At 43.1% G+C, this 17,450-nt stretch overlaps 1 protein-coding gene across 1 annotated transcript in view; it reads right to left on the reverse strand.

Moving 5' to 3' along the window:
• The window catches only part of MELK (maternal embryonic leucine zipper kinase), a 23,423-nt gene extending 6,105 nt beyond the window's left edge, over positions 1-17,318 (reverse strand). Inside the window, exons 1-13 of the mRNA XM_010003651.1 lie at positions 17,306-17,318; positions 17,008-17,093; positions 16,434-16,550; positions 15,825-15,968; positions 13,248-13,316; positions 12,061-12,153; positions 11,172-11,270; positions 8,126-8,194; positions 7,511-7,609; positions 6,470-6,556; positions 5,015-5,143; positions 2,559-2,705; positions 1,609-1,850 (exon numbers count right to left, since the gene is read on the reverse strand). Of these exons, the coding sequence (XP_010001953.1) occupies positions 1,609-1,850; positions 2,559-2,705; positions 5,015-5,143; positions 6,470-6,556; positions 7,511-7,609; positions 8,126-8,194; positions 11,172-11,270; positions 12,061-12,153; positions 13,248-13,316; positions 15,825-15,968; positions 16,434-16,550; positions 17,008-17,093; positions 17,306-17,318 (1,394 nt within the window). The remainder of the gene's footprint in view (positions 1-1,608; positions 1,851-2,558; positions 2,706-5,014; positions 5,144-6,469; positions 6,557-7,510; positions 7,610-8,125; positions 8,195-11,171; positions 11,271-12,060; positions 12,154-13,247; positions 13,317-15,824; positions 15,969-16,433; positions 16,551-17,007; positions 17,094-17,305) is intronic.
• Between the last annotated feature and the right edge of the window lie 132 nt (positions 17,319-17,450).

A 17,450-nucleotide genomic window follows, 5' to 3' on the forward strand; every position in this document is an offset into this window, starting at 1 on the left:
AGGAATGTTTTTGCATAAAGACTTTTTTCCTCAGCAACTCTTTCTCATAACCAATTATTTCTTTCTAAAACTAGCCCCCTTTTCTATCTCAGGTCTTCACCTTCAGAATGATAAAATATGTTTTTAATAAAATAACAACACTACCCCTACACTACCAAAGAAGTACTGTGACTTATTTCCCCAGGGATCTACAAGTCAAGCCCGACAGTGGCCAGTGCAGTTCAGTATCAAAATTTTGGAAAGAAAAAGGATTAGAATTGCTTTCTTGCTCTGCCCCTGGTCCCACAATAGATACTGAGCAATTCATTGTCTTGCATAGTTGTATCCCTCACCAAGCCTCTTCTCTGATGTGAAGAGTGTGAGCTTATCTTGTGAAGCTTAATAGATAACAGCCTAGAAAGTTCTACTACCCACACATTGGCAGAGCTCTGCAGAGCACAGCTCTGAATGTGCAGAAGCAAACACTAGGTGAAACATCAAGTACAATTAAACTCAACTTCCACATTCGATGTCTCTGCCCTCCACAGAGCTGGACCTGGCCCCAGACAATGATGATCTCATTTCCAATGGATCCTTCCACTTTTCTACCTCTTAGAGTATCAATACTACCTTTCCTGAATCAAAGATCTTTCAATGAAACCACCAGTTTTTCATTGTTTAATCCTCAGAAACATCTTGTCACAAGGAGCTGAAGCAGTACTTCCACATTTTCCATTTCAGGACTACCTACTTTTGCCTTCTAAACCTACCATGCAGACAAACTTCACAAGTTACCACATACAATCTTAAGACAAAAGTCAAGCTTGCATCAACAACCAGTCTTTGTGGTGCACACCCTTAAATCCTTTACAAAGGACATTCCTAGAGAACAGTGTGTCCAAGATCCTCTAGAGCTTGTATCAGCCTGCAAAGACTGTCTCTGAACAATGTTCCTTGGCATTTGGAACACAAGAGTCTCCTACTGCAGGGAGTCCTTCGTATTTGCAGGACAGAGGTAGCATGTACAGCACCAACATCAAACCCTTTATGTTAATGGCTGAAGGGAATTATGTGAATGGTGATGTCCATGCAGGATACCCCTGTGTCATAAGGCTGGACTAGAGAGATTGAGGACAGAAATTTTTGGTAACTCAGAAAAGCTGACATAATTTAGACAGATTTCTGTCTACAGGTTGCTAACATAAGTGTCCACACTGCCACACTGCACTGCTACTGAGCAAGGAGAAATCCCAAGTTAGATTCCTCTTAGAAGAGGCAATAAAAGCCTTGACTAGAACAACACCTATATTTCCACTCAAGGTAACAGCAAAGTAAAAACAGTGTTGAGGAAATTGCATTCTCAACATTCATGGAACCACATACAAGTCTTAGGAACTTGGCTCCATGTCAGGGTGCCACAAGGTGCCTGTGTGGTGCTGTGAGCAGCAATCCCTGCTGCAGTTAACACACATGGAATGTGCCCTGGTGCATGGTCAAACAGCTGGACTGGTGATTATGGAAAAAAATTTAAAGTCTTCCAAAAACAGGTATGTTGAATACACACATTTTGTGTTCATAGCTGCATTCACAATAATTTCTAAGCAACGCATATGCTCCTGGTTTTCATTAGTTACATTCAAGGTACCTTTGAGGGCAGGGGCCTGGAAGGGTGTGGGTTCCACTTGAGACTCAGCCTGACTCTTGGCAAAAGGAGTCTTTAGAGCACAAAGCTCAAAGGGCACTTCATTTCCTGAAGTCAACTCTGGATCAACATTCTCTTTGTTTCCATCCATCTTTGTTACCACTTTTCTTGTCACTGGAGTTGACATTGTGAATTCTGTATCATCCAGTTGAGCATCATCCCTTGGATGCTACAAGAGATGTAACAAAAAACAAAATACATCCTTTGCTGTATTCTGATCACACTCAGGGATGTTATAGACAAGGAAATTCTAAATTTGAAGCAGGTTAAAAACAACACACAATGCCTGCCTTTTGGCCAAAAGAGTTAAAAACTCTTTAATACTTCTGATTCCCTCTTTCTAACAAAGATCTCAAGCCACTTGCCATTTCTTTATCTGCCCTTCTGCATTCTTCAGCTTGCACATTTAAGACTATTCCTCACCAGTGCCTTTAAATACAGCTAAGAACTTTCATTTGGTTTAATCATATAATTTTAATTGCTGTATTGGACTTTCTTGTCCAATACAGAGAGGTTGAACTTCTTCAAAGACTTGTTCAGCTCTAGTCTAAAATCTTGTTTGCTGCACCTAATTGTTTTCCCACCAGTTTTAAAATCCTCATTGCCTCACTTACTCATTCCCTAGATGTTGTTTTTAAGCAAATCAAATGTCAAAGTTCTCATCAGACAAATAGTGGCCCACAGCTAGAGGAAGCCACAATTTATGTTAAGCTATATGTTCAAAACATTTCTTTACTCAGTTTGTAACTCCCCTTGGCCAGGGCCCATGAAAAAGCACTTAAAAACGTAAAGTTTTCTATACAAAGAGAGTAAGATTTTTTTTAGATTAAGAACAGTTTGGGTTTTTTTAAGGAACTAGTATTTACTCTTCCAACACCTGCTTTGTTTTGCAAGTATGTAGAATAAATTCTTCTGAAGGAGATTCTTCAAACCATGAAGCTGCATCAGAAAATTCTGCAGATCCCAAAGCCTGGGGCTCTTCCCTGCAGTCTGGCAGATCCTCATTTGTCACAGCTTTTTCCAACTGAAAAGAGATTCGGTTGAGATTCCACAGTACAGTTAAAAGGAAGATTTTAGTGACACTTTCCTGATTAAGTCTAAGCCTTCTCTCAGTTCTTATTATGGTCATTGTGGATTTGTTATTTTTATCAAAAGCAGCTGTGAAATCATCCTCAGAGCATCATTATCAAGTCATCTGCCTTGGCCTTTATCAAGAAGAGAAGCAACTCACAAAAAAATACCTGCCTTTGATTTCAGAACTTGACCACAAGGTCTTTTTACCAAAAGCCAAATAAGCTGGGAAGAACCCAAGAAAAAAAATGCAGTAATGTCTGAAAGGGGGTTGGATAAAAGTGAACACATTTCATCCAAAAGGTGATTATGGAAGCTGCAACAGTATTTGAAATAGCATTCAGAGCCCTTTGTCTAATTACTAGCCCCAAAACCCATCATTTAGCAAATCAGAAGACTCACAACTTCAGCCAGGGTTGCCAACCTTCATGGCTCACACCACAGACCACCAATGTCTACTAAGGCATCCTGAGTTTCTAGCACCCTTTGCTATTTTCAGGAAACTCTTCCCAAAGACTTGTTTCATACCACGTCAGTGAGATGGTACACAGTTATTTAAACTTATCAGTCCCCAGTTGGAATGGACTCCATCTCAGGAAGCTTTGCTCTGCTGATGACAAGCTTTTCTTGGCCTCTGATCAAGGGTATTGCAACGATCAGATCTCTCAGCACTGCTGGAATAGAAATAGAGCTTCCTGCTATACCAGACCTACTGTGATGACTTAGTGGAATGCCCTTGCCAGAAGGCTGCTGGCTACAGCCAAGAAGCCAACAGTCCAATATTATGGTGGAAATCAAATCCCATTGCCATATGAATGTCTGAATAGGATTCCTTATCTACTGTGTTCCAGATGAAGCTCATGCCAGGGTGAATTTCTTGGAATATCCTACGTCAAACTGCTTGAAATAAGGCAGTGTTATGTACAAACTTGTGCCACCAAATTCAGAAACTGGTTAAGTTTAATGTTTTGCTTTCTTGTCTCCACATTAGACCTGCTCTAGCTAGAGAACTTTCCTAGTTGAGCATTTCAACAAATTTGGTTGATACTCACCCACAGTATCTACATGTGGGTAAGTTAAGCATGTCCTGAGCTGCAGAAGGGCTAGTGGGTTGTTGTGTTGTGTAGATATCTGCACAACCACCTCTGAGGGCATCATGTATGTATTCAGTATCATTAACCAGATCAGTTCACTTCAGACACCACTAGAGATGAAGTAACTTCACAGCATTAGGGCTCCTGAACCTGGAGAAGTGCAGGAGACAGACCCTGATGATGGAAGTCACACTGCATATTCAGCAACATTTGTGACCCATGGTCTGCAAGGCAGCCCTGGTGACCTTGGAGCTGCCACCTGTGCTTCAGAGCAGCTATGTGAGGGAACTGCAGTGATCTACACACAGTGGAACTGGGCACACAGTAGGTGTTCATTGGGAGAGCAGGGAATGGCTCATCCATAGATCCAGCTGGCAGTTTCACATACCTGTCTGCAGTTCCAGCAGGAGCAGGAATGGCTGGTAGGAAGTCTGCAACTTTACTGAATACTTTTGAACCTGTGAGACACTGATGAGTATCACAGACATCACATTTAGCTGCATATTACATATGGTATTGCCAGCGATTCAGCAGCTTCAGACAAGTTTTGGATTCCCCTAATTACACTCTGCTACCACACCACAGGATTAGAAAGCACCCCGAGATACACAAAACTGCTTGAGAATCCAGGTCATCAGAAAAACATCAGCAGTGTGCTTCCTTTACCCAAAACAAACAGAATGCCCCTGGAATTGTGTTCTAAAAGGAAACATGAGGAAGGAATGGGTCTCTCCACTTTGACCATCAATCACTTCATGTAGCACCCACGTCACCTCAGAGTAGGCTGCCCAGATGCTTCAGAAGTCAGAAGACCTTACTTGGCCAGGTAAATGTAACTACCCAGTGACAAAAACACCTAGAGGCAAAGATGAGAGTGCAGCAAGAAGCTGGGCATCACAGGAAGATCTGGAATGAACACACAGTCCAGACAATGGGCAGTTTTAGTCCATTTCTGTGAGTATCCAAGGGAAGATTCTCTGCAGTCATGCTCCATGTTCTCCCAGATTGTTATTCTTGTAAAGTCAATACACAGAAGCTGCCCAGCCTGATAAAACATGTTAATGAGGAGACAGAGCTGTTTAATGACCAAGACTTTGGCTGACTGCACACATGCTGCTCCCTTGTTTAGGGCACCAGTGTGTTTTCCCAGGCAGAGCTCTGCTACTGCAGGGCAGTGTTCTGAGGGTGTAGCACTGCCACGTCCTGCCAGACATGCAGCTCTTAAGCAGACACATTTGCCACGAGCCTTCTTGGATTGAAGCAAGAGGTATGTTGCTGACATTTGGTCATATTTCCACTAGGGGAAAAACAAAGAAACAGATACAAATTAAAAAACTATTTTAAACTCCTCTTTGAAAATATTGTAGTACAAAGCAAGCTCAGCATTCTGAAAGTTTCTGAGTTTCTGCACATTTTTCTTGTGCATCCTTCATCTTTGGTCACTTAAGTGTAACTTCAGACTTCAGTTAATTCACACTAAGTGTCTGAGATCAACAAACAGATCATGGTGGTTGACCTTTGCAAGTTAGTCTGTAGTACACTCACCAGCATGAAAAATAATGTGGGACCAGAATCTATGTACTGAAGTGAATGGCAAAGCTATCAATTCAGTCTAGGCAATATTTAAACCAGAATCTCAATTTTTTGAAGTCTCTCCCCATCCTCCCTCTGTGAGCAGCACCAAATTTCTGCATGATTTTCAGCAAATCTGCTTGTGTGAGGAACATGGGTACAATGCTTGACAGGTTTTCAGCATTGTACAATTAATTTGAATTATAAGGGATTAGAAGTCTTCCAGTAAAGGACTAGGAAAAGGCCACCAACTGATTTGGAAGGACAGTTTTCCCATGTAGACAGATTATTCAGACTATTTCCTATTTCTGAAGAACAAGTAGCATTAATTCCACAAATCCAGCTTAAGCATTGTGCACATTTTAAGTTTATTTTTACTACACCCCTACGTAACAGTCTTTCCAAAGCAATTAACTGTGTCACTGCTACCATGTACAAAGAACCTAAGAAATTCCATTTAAAGGGAGAATTTTCAGATGCAGGTTAAAGCTGGAGTGTGTCATGTTTTAAGTCTCTTCTACAGCTTGCAGACATCATTGTTAACGTGTACAATTCTTCTACAAGTAGTCAGTTCAACTTTGTCCTCTGTATTCAAAAGGGATGAAACACACTCACTTCTTCCAGAACTGTGTATAGGAACTCCAAAATAAAAAGAAAAAAGATTTTATAGTCTGTCTGCTATTTTTCTCTCAGTTTAATTTTTTTTTCCTCTTACTCGTTGAGCCATTTCAAAGCCAAGAGTTAATCCAGCAACTGGCATCTCTTTTTCAGCTACAAATTTTTGTGGTTCTGTTTTGACTGTAAGAGATTCAGATGGATTTTACAAAGGTGGGGAATAACAGTAAGGTTTAGGAAACATCACAGGTACAATTAAAAGAGGAAACAAGAAAAAAAACCGAATTTCAGAACTGCAGTAATAAGCTACAGGGTAAGGACTCCTTGAATATGAAGAGTATTAAAAATCCATTCAGAATAAGTCAGCATTAGTCTGTTAATATAGTAAGTTTATTTACTGTATTACTGTGCTTAATTACTAATACATACTACTCACCTCTGATATTAATTCCAATATACTCTCCCTGCTCTGTTTATGAAACACAGAAAGCTCCATTAGGCAGTCTTCATCAAGACGTCCCAGCTGCAAGAACATGAGGGATATTGAAGCATGAGGCTTTCAAGGTGTTTCATAATCCACCTCTGACACTGTGGTGAAACCCAGAGGGCTGAGGCAATATTGATGATTATAGACCTTCTATTTCAAAGAGCATCATAGCTGAGTATTGTAGAGAACAGACTGCAGAAGTCATACAACTTCAACAACTTCATAGCCTGGGCCCTCCTTGGTGAGGGGCTGTGAATTCAAATAAGAAAGCCTGACAGCAGATGAAATTTTTACTAGAATGGAAGCTGCACTTTCACCTCGCCATAAATATTCAGAGCTATCAGACATGCACACCTTCCCTAGGCCTGATGCTGTGAGCACAGCAGAGCCTCCTTTACCCAGATGAACACTGGCACCCAGTGGCCGATGGGGAGCACTGGCTGCAAACATGCAGGGACTACTCAGTGCTTACTGCTGACAGCTAGATTATTGTAAAATTTTCTTCACCATATCACCTGAGTCTCTCACACAAGTGAAAAAAAGTGATGGAGACAGGATGAACATACTTTCAGTGAGGTCAGACTCAAACTGGCCATTCTCAGTGAGGACAAGATACAAGATTAATCTTAACCACACTGAACATGCTCTCCAGAGCACTTGTGTTTTGCACCTTCAAGTACTGACCAAGCAGCCTGGAAAACCAGCTGGTCATTCATATGTGGAAATACCTGACATTTTGATGAGAAGTCAATTACTTTGAAAATTAAGCATCAGCTGCAGAATAACCATGAAAACATACTTGAAATTGCACCTCAAAAGAAATCAAGAGAAAGCAGTAAGATCTTAACAGCAGGAGTCAGAAAGGAACTGTGGCCATCTCAAAGTTCATCTTTGGAGAAATGTTTTCACATCTCCCCTGCTGTGAGGATGGTAGTGTGCCAGTAAAGGTGACACTGAATACTTTAGTATTCATCTGACAAAAGTACTTACTGAGTATTTGCTTTGCCACTGAACAGCATCAGAATAACCTTGCATGAGCCAAGGGTGACTTAGTAGGTGCTTAACTGTAATCCGCTTCTTTGGGTCCACCTGTGGACAATAAAAAACAAGATGACACTTAAAACACAGAAGAACTGATGAAACAACTTGTCTTCTGCTCAGACTTTAGCGTGGTTAGAAGCTTAAATGGAAACCAACACTGTTTCATAGCTTCACCAAAAGGAAGGTCAAGCATGTGAGCTCTGAAGGCACAGCTACAGTAAATGTGCCAGGAATATTCAGCATTGGCTAGATGGCTGAGATGGAGCCCAGATGCTTATTCAGTATGTTCAGCTTCATTTACAGAAAAGTCCTTGTTTATTTAGCAAATTAAGAACAACCAAATGCAGGCTGTGGCTGCTTGGAGACTTTGTTTTTTAAACTTTGCTAACACCAAATCATTCTTCTCACAGAATTTTCAGCAGAAGGCAATAATATTTTATTAAAAAATCTGTAAGAAATAAACTTGTTTAAACACTGAATTTTTAAAAAGTATTTCATCAGTCTAATGCTTTGACCTGGACAGTAGCACTTTACAGACCTGCTGAATAGAAACAAAACCTTTACCTGCAGCATTTGGTTAAGCAGCAGTGTGCTGCTAGGAGAGAGCCACTTGGGAATACTGTATTTTCCTCTCTGCAGAAAAGAAGAAGGTTTAGAATGAACCTTGAACATCTAGCTCAAAAGGAACTGCTAAATTACTTGGATGACAGTGATATCTGTATTCCAGCAAAACAGAAGAGAAGCAGGCACAGGCAAACCCAGCTCTAAGAATTACCTGAATACCTTTAATGGCAGCTAAAAGCCAGCCCTGTTAGTAAGGAAAATGCTGGTTTGGGTAATGAGCTGCAGTTCTCAGCCACTCACCTCCTATGTTGTTTCCATCTCAGGCCCCCTTTGCAGCCAACATGCTCCTCATCTACTGCCTTGTTCCATCACATCCACCTGACACTGAGGTTTTACAGTGCAAACAGATTGGAACATGAATGGCTGGTCTTAGCACTTTGAAAGGTGAATTTGTTAAAATCACTACTTTTCAGACATCAAAAAAACACACCCTCAACATTTAGATGATTTTTTTTTTAAATTGGTTACATCTCATGTGAGTCTCAATCTCTACTCATAATGCAGACAGTAAAAAGGTTACAGGTCTAAAAGGTAACTTTCTTTCAATCAAATTATTTACTTTTTTGTGGGGCATTTTGTTACATTCTTGGTAAGAAAAATATTGAAAATGGCGTCCAGATTTGATATACAACAGTAGCTAAAACCAAGCCAAATTCAGCATCAAGGATCATTTACTTCAACAAAAATGGAGAAAACAAATTCAGTGAACAGCCATTGTGAAATGACATAAATATCAATTGGTCATGGAAGTTTTCTTTGTACAAAGTAAATATCTCAACAAGAGTTGGTTTTACATACAACATATTTTTAAGCAGAGTTTGCATTGCTTTGACATCACAGACTAAAGAATTTAAATTACATCTTTACAGGCTCTTCTAATGGACTATTTAAAAATTGTAGGATGTTTCACAAAGCAGCTTTCCTCTGAAACTAAGCCAGGTCAAGTAGTACACATGGTCTGCCTTTTATTTTTAATAAATAGCTACAGAACATGAGGCAAGGAGAAAAAACAAACTAGCATCTACCTGACTGAGAGCAACTCAGGAGGGGAGTGGTTTGCAGTAGCTACCAGATGCATAAATCACACCTGAATTTTATTTTTTTTTACAGAACTTGGATCACATGCTTGATTTTTTATTCAAAGAGTAAAGGCACTTATTCCAGTATTCCAAATGAAGAATGTGCAGCATTTCAGAGAAAGGAACAGTGCATGTAAGTCATAGGGTCCTAATTAGTTTCAAGTAGCAGATTCTTACACTGACTTGGAGCAATAATTCTGAGTCAAGGGTACAGTAAATTTCAGGATCTATGATATGGGAAATTCAATTTCACAATAGTGCATAAATGTCCTCGTTCCAAGCAATTCTCAGTTCACAGCCACACAAGATGAAAACAAATTCAGAGTGGAAATGTCCAGCCTGCATCTTGGCACCTGTGACTGCACCCAGACTAAGTTTAAAACTTGTCCAACATCCTGTCAGCCCAGACACCTCTGCTCTATTCCTGTGACCACACAGAAACCACCTCTGGTGATCTCAGGGGCTCCATTCCACACAGAAGCTTTGTGTTCATGTTTCAGCTACTGACAAGTGCAACAGAATGGCAACTGACCCAGCTGGTTAAGGTAACTCAGGACTTGCATCCTGGTATAACGACCTGCCAGAGGGATCTTCTGTCCTACCAAAGTCTGTTTGTAAACAGACAAGCTCTCCTGTGACACAGACCTTATGGGAGGACAACATAGTTCACACCACAAGCAGAGAGGGAATGGGAGCTCAAATCTGGCAGCCCAGGTGATTCCCCTTCACAGTGATTTTACTGGGAAATTGCAAGTGCTTGTTAACAGTGTCTGGACAATGCTATTAGTCATCTGACAGCATTAGGTAGTCCTGGGAGGAGCAAGGAGATAGATTTGATCCTTATGGGTCCCTTCCAACTTCATATATTCTAAGATTATGCAACAGAAAAGTACTATCATTTTAATGGTGACCCATCTGAACATCAACACCTTCACATGATCTCTCTGGGTCAGTTAGCCACTGCTTCAAGTTCTTTACAACAACTCAAACTGAGCTTCCTACACATCTCCTGCCAAGGTTCCCAAGTCCACTCCAATTCCAGATCAAAAAGCCATGCTGTCTGATGAACTAATCCTGTACTTCATAGAACTGGCTGTTTTGCACCCCAGAAGCACGTATTGTGTAAATCAGGTGTCAGTTGTCTTCTACCAGAGTAGACCTGGAATACTCCTGAGGCATTTTTTAGTGTTTTTTAGATGTATTAGACTTCTAGTGAGAGAAGGAGAAAGAGGCAGAGGAAGCCAAAGCCCTCACCCAGCATAGCTATTCCTCATCCCACTTGCTTACTGGAGGCTTCACCAACATCAGTTTTATGGCTGCTCAGAAGTGGTTGGTAGTGGTATGTGTATGATGTGGAACAGCAGCTACTCAGCTACATCAGAAGTTGTAGTTACAACAGGGAAATAGTATCACTGACTGAATTCTGTTGTTATTTTTTCAGCTTGTTCTGTTAGTTATGCTGTCTTACACTTCAGCCTCATGTTGGAGGAGAAAAGGATAATAGCACATACAAAATCCTACTTTGATTGACACGAGAGTAGCTGACATGTAAGAATATAAGTTTTGCTGAATGAAATTATGTATTTGCAATTCTATTCCACACTACACAGGGAGAAACTAAATGAGGGCCCAGACACAAAAATACAGCCCACCAGCAGGAAAATGCTTCTCCTGAAACCCAAATTCCTATCATATTATAGGGCTGAGCTAGAGTACTGCAAAGGGCGAAGATAGAAACAAACCCACAAAACATTGACAGGAAAAGTTGCAAAATATAACAAAACTCAGCAAATATGCCTTTTTGGCCTAGGCACAGCTCAACAGGTTTGGCCACCAGGGAAGTCAAGGCCTCTCACAGTGCTTTGCCATGTCTGTCCCTAGTGTATTCTAGCACCAGCAACACCTACCATTATCTTCCTGTAGACAGCCATGACATTGTCATCATCAAAGGGGAGAAAGCCACAGAGTAGAGCATACAGCAGTACTCCCATGCTCCAAATATCTGCCTGAAAAATCAAAGTGAGTGGAAGTTCATTAACTTGATTAATTAAAAATAGCTTAGGCAGGTAATACTGTCCCCCTTGGGCAAAGCCCATATACCAGTCATGAAAAGTAGGTTCCTAAACTCTGGACAGCCCTCTTACATTCCAAATGAAAGCACATAATCCAAATTCAATTTTCAATTCACTCAAGCTGAAGCACTGGTGAAACCAATATCCTCTCCTTAGGTCACCAAATTGCTGTATTACCTTCAGTCTACAGATTTCACTGGCAAACATTAAATCAAACTCAGGACATGGGATTTCATCAGCACCGTATTACTGATTACAACAGTTGTCAGCACAACTATCATTAACTGTAGAGTCTTCCTACTTCTTCTCTATTTGTATAGGAGGAGCAAAATCCACACAGCTCTTACTGTCATTCCCACCCAAAGAGGTTTGAAAAGCACAGGGCTTCATGGAAAACAAAGCAATTCAAAGATAAATACTGAGACAGCACAAAAATTGCAACAAGACTCAGATAAGCTAACAGAAAAAAACACTGCTTGAAAGAACGTGTGGTAGAAGGAAGAAATTTAAGTTACTCTTTTGTAGGGCACCAAAATATGGAGCAACAAATGGAGATACCGAAGAAGTGAGAGACAAACTATCCAGCTACATGATCCGTGACCAAAGGCATCATGTGCTACCTGTCCAGTGGCACTTAGGAGACAAACCAAGTGAGCATATGTGGACATCACCACCTCTAAATGTACAAGGAGAAGAGCCCCCAGCCCAGAGCTGTGCTACGTACCTCCGAGCCGATGTAGGCTTTGCCCTGGATCAGCTCTGGTGCTGCATAGGCTGGGCTTCCACAGCACGTGCTCAGGTGGTAGTCGAGGCCACCCTGCAGTAACACAGCAAACCCATCACACACTGGCTTTAGCACAGCTTAGCTCTGCCGCCAAGAGCACCCAACAGGCCTCAGCACCTTCATCTTCTCTGCCCTGCATCTACATTCAACATTTATTTTGCTTTTGGTGCAGCATATGGCTTTAACAGGCAAAAGTTATCTAAGACCACGAGTATCCTACAAAGGCTCAGATCCCAAGATGCTCTTTCATTTGTTGTCCTAGCAGTCTTTTCCACAACTACTCCTCTGGCAGGAATTGTGACTGAGAAGGGCAGTGAAACTGGGAAAGAAGTGATCCAACCACTGCTGGGCACAAGGCTAGCTCATTATTTATACCAATATTTAAGGCAGTAACTTCAGGAAGAACCACCAAAAATGCTTCCTTATGAAAACTGTGTTATTACTTTGCCTGGACTTTGTTCCAAGCAGATCAGAGTAAGATGATATTATACCACAGGATGGTGGTTGAAGTCCTGATTGCCCACAAGGTGCTCTAATTTGAGTCAATTAAAACCATCTGAGGACAAGTAACTGTCTTCAGATTAGTAAAACATTGTTTTTTAACAGCAGTCACCTCTCATGTCAAGCTCACAATTAGAAAAGGCTCCTAGAAACCAATTTCAAACTCAGGAAACAAGTCAGTACAAGCATTTGTAATGGGAGGATTTGTAAAAGTAACTGCAATAAACTATTTGATTCGATCCACAATGTCCACATGCACATAAATATTTTGAAAGAAAATGTACACCATTGACACTTCTAAGGGAAAAATACACACCAGCATGAGCTTCACAGGCCTCTACATGTGCAGGTGCAATGGATACAGAATGGTCTCTGCCTTAGACTAGGATCAAAGATGGTGCATCAGAGGAGGAAATGACTGAGCAGTCTGGTCATACCATGCAGGTAACTCCCTCACACAATTAAGGCCATACAAATAATTAGTGATTGGATTACAGCCATGCAAACAGCTGAAATCTGGGGCTTTGTTAAGTTTCTGCATTGTTCCCTAAAGTCAAACATGCATTTTCTACATGCGTGCAGTAGCCGATTTAGCTCCACTCTGTGAAAGCAACCGACATCCTTACCTTTGGCTTTGCACAAAGTCCAAAGTCTATCAGCTTCAAGTTATGTTCCTCATCGATGAGCAGATTTTCCTGGTAAAAGAGAAAGTAGTCATGAAGGCTTTGATCATCAAAGTATCCAAGTAACCAAATTGTATTTCACGTTCTTTCTTTTTGTCATTAAGTGCTAGAAGCTCCCCTAAACCTCTCCTGTGGAGACTTTGATCAGTTATATTCCAGATGGGGAATACTGTTGCCTACCTGCTGAGAAGGGCCTGGGTAAGGGGGGTCGACACACAGTGAGCTGGACACTGGGCAGCAGTCTGTCTGCTCTGGCAGAAAAGGCAGCCAGCAGTTTTATGGACTCTATTAAAAACCAAGCACAATTCCAGGCTGGGTGGACAATGGATGAAAAGGAGCTGGGGTGTTGGTGATGAGCAGCTCCCCATGGCCCAGCCGTGTGCCCAGAGCCCACCTGTGTCCTGGGCTGCATCCCCAGCAGCGTGACCAGCAGGGCCAGGGAGGGGATTGTCCCCTCTGCTCTGCTCTGCTGAGACCCCCTGCAGGGCTGGGGCCAGGCTGGGGTCCCCAGCACAGGAGGGACATGGAGCTGTTGGAGAGAGGCCAGAGGAGGCCCTGGAGATGCTGGGAGGGCTGGAGCAGCTCTGGAGCCAGGCTGGGAGAGTTGGGGTGTTGAGCCTGGAGAAGAGAAGGCTCCAGGGAGACCTGAGAGCAGCTTCCAGGGCCTGAAGGGGCTCCAGGAAAGCTGGGGAGGGGCTTGGGACAAGGGCAGGGAGGTATGGGAGCAGGGGGAAGGGTTTCCAGCTGGCAGAGGGAGCTGGAGCTGAGATGGGAGGGTGGGGAGAGCCTGGCCCAGGTTGCCCAGGGAAGCTGTGGCTGCCCCATCCCTGGCAGTGTTGAAGGGCAGGTTGGATGGGGCTTGGAGCACTTGGAATGGTGGGAGGTGTCCCTGCCCATGCAGGTGTTTGGGAATGGATGGTCTTTAAAGTCCCTCCAACCCAACCCATTCCATTATTATGTGTTTCTATGAAAAGGAGCACAGGGAGTAGCTTGAGGGAGTCACTTCAGCCTTGTGTTCAGCTCAGCTAGAGTAGTGCATCTAGTTTCTGCTCCCCCAGCACAGGACAGACATCAAACTGAAATAAGCTCAGTGGATGGCAACCAGTCTGCTCAGGGGGCTGGACTGCTTACTCCATGAGGACAAGCACTGGGAACAACGTTCAAACAGCCTGTAGATCAGGAAGCTTCAGTGAATCACACAAAATGACAGAATTGCTGTAGTTGGAAGGAACCTCTAGAGATCACCTGGTCCAACTGTCCCACTGAAGTAGGATCACCTAGAGCACATCCCACAGGAACACATCCATATGGGTTTGGAATGTCTCCAGAAATGGAGATTTCACAGCCTCCCTGGGCAGCCTGTCCCAGGGCTCTGTCACCCTCACAGAAAAGAAGTTTTGTCCTCATATTTAAATTGAGCTTCCCGTGTTCCACCTTTTACCTGCTGCCCCTCATTCTGACACTGGGAACTACTGAGAAGAGCCTGTCTCTATCTTCCTTGCACCCATCCCTGAGATACTTGTATACATTCACAAGGTCTCCTCTGAGTCTTCTCATCTCTAGGCAAAAGAGTCCCAGATCTTTCAGCCTCTCATCAGGGAGATGCTCCTATCCCCCTGTCCTCTTTTTCACCCTTGAAGGCTGCCTTGAAGACCTCAAGGCAGCCTTTTAATACCTCCAAGGAGGGCATGAAGACAGAGCTAGCCTCTTCACAGCAGTGCATGGTGGGATAATGACAGGCAACAAGCATCAAGAGACCTTCAGACTGGAAACAAGGACAGTGAAGAGCCAAAGAGGTTCCCCAGAGATTGTGCTGCCTCATCCTTGGGAGAAGGGGGTTCAAGCAGAAGCTTCTACAAGTCACTACCCCAAAAAATTGGCACGATTTTACACATCTGTTTGCTCTCCAGCTACAAGCCAAAAGCTTCCAAAAGGGATGTACAACTCTTCATTTGGAGAGTTGCTCTTTGGAGACAAATATTTTGTGAGCTGTCATGATTGTGCACTAAGAATTTTCTTTCAGCATCTTTAAAAACGTACATTTCTAACCCCTTCAAGGAGAGATTGACTCAAATCCTCCATTTCTTACACCTGTGCTTAAACTCTAGGACGACAGCAAAGCCACAGGATGGGTTCCAGCAGCACACACCTCCCCCTACACCCTCTCTCTAGTGACCACTTGCTTAAACTCCCAGTGTCACTTTTCTCTTTGGGTGTGAAAACAGAACAGCTTGCAGAACAGTGGCAGCAGAGACTCTCTCCAGGTACCAGATAACAAAAATGCCTAAGAAACATTCAAAGTGAGATCCATGTCTCTTCTCCACTCCCAACTGGAGTGTGTTCTGCTTCTCTTTCAGAGGAAGCTCTTCCCTCACTCACAGCTGCACCCAGCTCAGCTAGGGAATGCAGCAGACCACAGGAATCATTCTCTTTAAAAACAATGGAGAAGACATAACTTAGTCTGGTTCCTAACAGAGAAATAAGTGAGTGTTGACTATTATTTATGCAAATCTGTCTTACTGGTTTGAGGTCCCTGTGGGCATATCCCTGGCTGTGCACGTAAGCGATGGCTGACACGATCTGCCGGAAGAAGACTCGAGCTTCCTCTTCTGACAGGCGGTCCTTGGCAATGATGTAGTCAAACAGCTCTCCTCCAGGGCAGTACTGCAGAGACAGGACACAGAACACAACACAGCAGTGGAAACTGAACAACAGGAGCACTGGAGAGCAGAGGGAGGATGCCCTTCCCTGGCCCCTGCTCTGTCCCAGGCACAGCCCCAGGAGCCTTGGCTGGGGTGGTGCAGTGGGCACGTCACAGGTGACACCAGCTGCCCAGGAGGTGACAGTCACAGGGGAGCTCTGGGGTCCTGCACGTCCTGCTGAGGCTATTTTAAAACACCTCAAGTGCAAGGTAGGAAATTAAACTAATTTCACCTACTGTAAACAGTGAAGAGCTGCCTTTACAAGAGACAGAACATAGAATATACTACCAGCCTCAGATCTAAAGTAACTTGAACATACTCATCACTGAGATAACTTTTTAAGAACTGTTCCATTTCATCTCTGTTGTCATCTACCACTACAGCTAAAGCCAGGAACATTTCCCATGGCAGAAACACCACTTCTTACCTCTAAGACCATGAATATTTTCTTGGATGTCTCTATCACATGGTACAACTGGCAAATATGCTGGTGGCTCAGGTTCTTCATGGCATCAATTTCTATTTTAACACGAGGCAAGTCATCCTAGGAGATCAGAAGAGCAAGGTGTGACATGGCTGACCACTCTGACAGTACATCACTGTACATCACTACCAGGCTATTGTGGAAGACAAAATTCCACAGGATCTGTACGACAGCACACAGCCCACCTTCTCTGATTCAATCCAGCCACAGCTCTGCCATCACTCCCCTACAATTCTGGCACACTGATGCACAAACCCCAGGGGGGCAGACGTAAAGCACCTTGTACTGTCACCAGCGTTTTTTTGGAACTACTGTAACATTTAAGTTCCCCCATTTTAAAGCCATGGAATGTTGCTCTGTCCACAAGAGGACATGAGATTTGCGGCCTTCTGTTAAAATTCTTTCAAGTCTACAGCACCCATCACTAGCCAGCAGGACAAGCAGCAGCAGTTGAACATGTCACTGAATGTCAGAACACCTGGAGGTGCTACCAGCTTTTAATTATCTTTTGGCTTACCCCTAGAGCAAGTTTGTCCATGATTTTTATTGCAACTTTTTCACCAGTGAGAAGATGTCGTGCACATTTTACCTTCGCAAACCCACCTAGAATTCAAAAGAGAGATGTTTAAAGCTCAGCAGGATGATGTGCTTTCCTGCCTAGAACCTGGAAGATGTACCATGCTCGGCGTGTAGTGTCTTTCACTAGAGGAAGAAATTGTCATTGCTACCAAACACCAATTACATTTCCAGAGTTCTGCCCACAAAAAGACACACCTGAAATATGGAATTATCGAGTGGCTTGTTTTGGGAGGGACCTTCAAACATCATCTAGTCCAAGCCCCTGCAGTAAGAACATCTCCCACCATCCCAGGCTGTTCCAAGCCCCATCCAACCTGCCCTTCAACACTTCCAGGGATGGGGCAGCCACAGCCTCCCTGGGCAACCTGGGCCAGGCCCTCC

Source organism: Chaetura pelagica, unplaced genomic scaffold (genome assembly GCF_000747805.2).
Source record: "Chaetura pelagica isolate M959 unplaced genomic scaffold, ChaPel_1.0 scaffold1341, whole genome shotgun sequence".
NCBI classification, from domain to species: Eukaryota; Metazoa; Chordata; class Aves; order Apodiformes; family Apodidae; genus Chaetura; species Chaetura pelagica.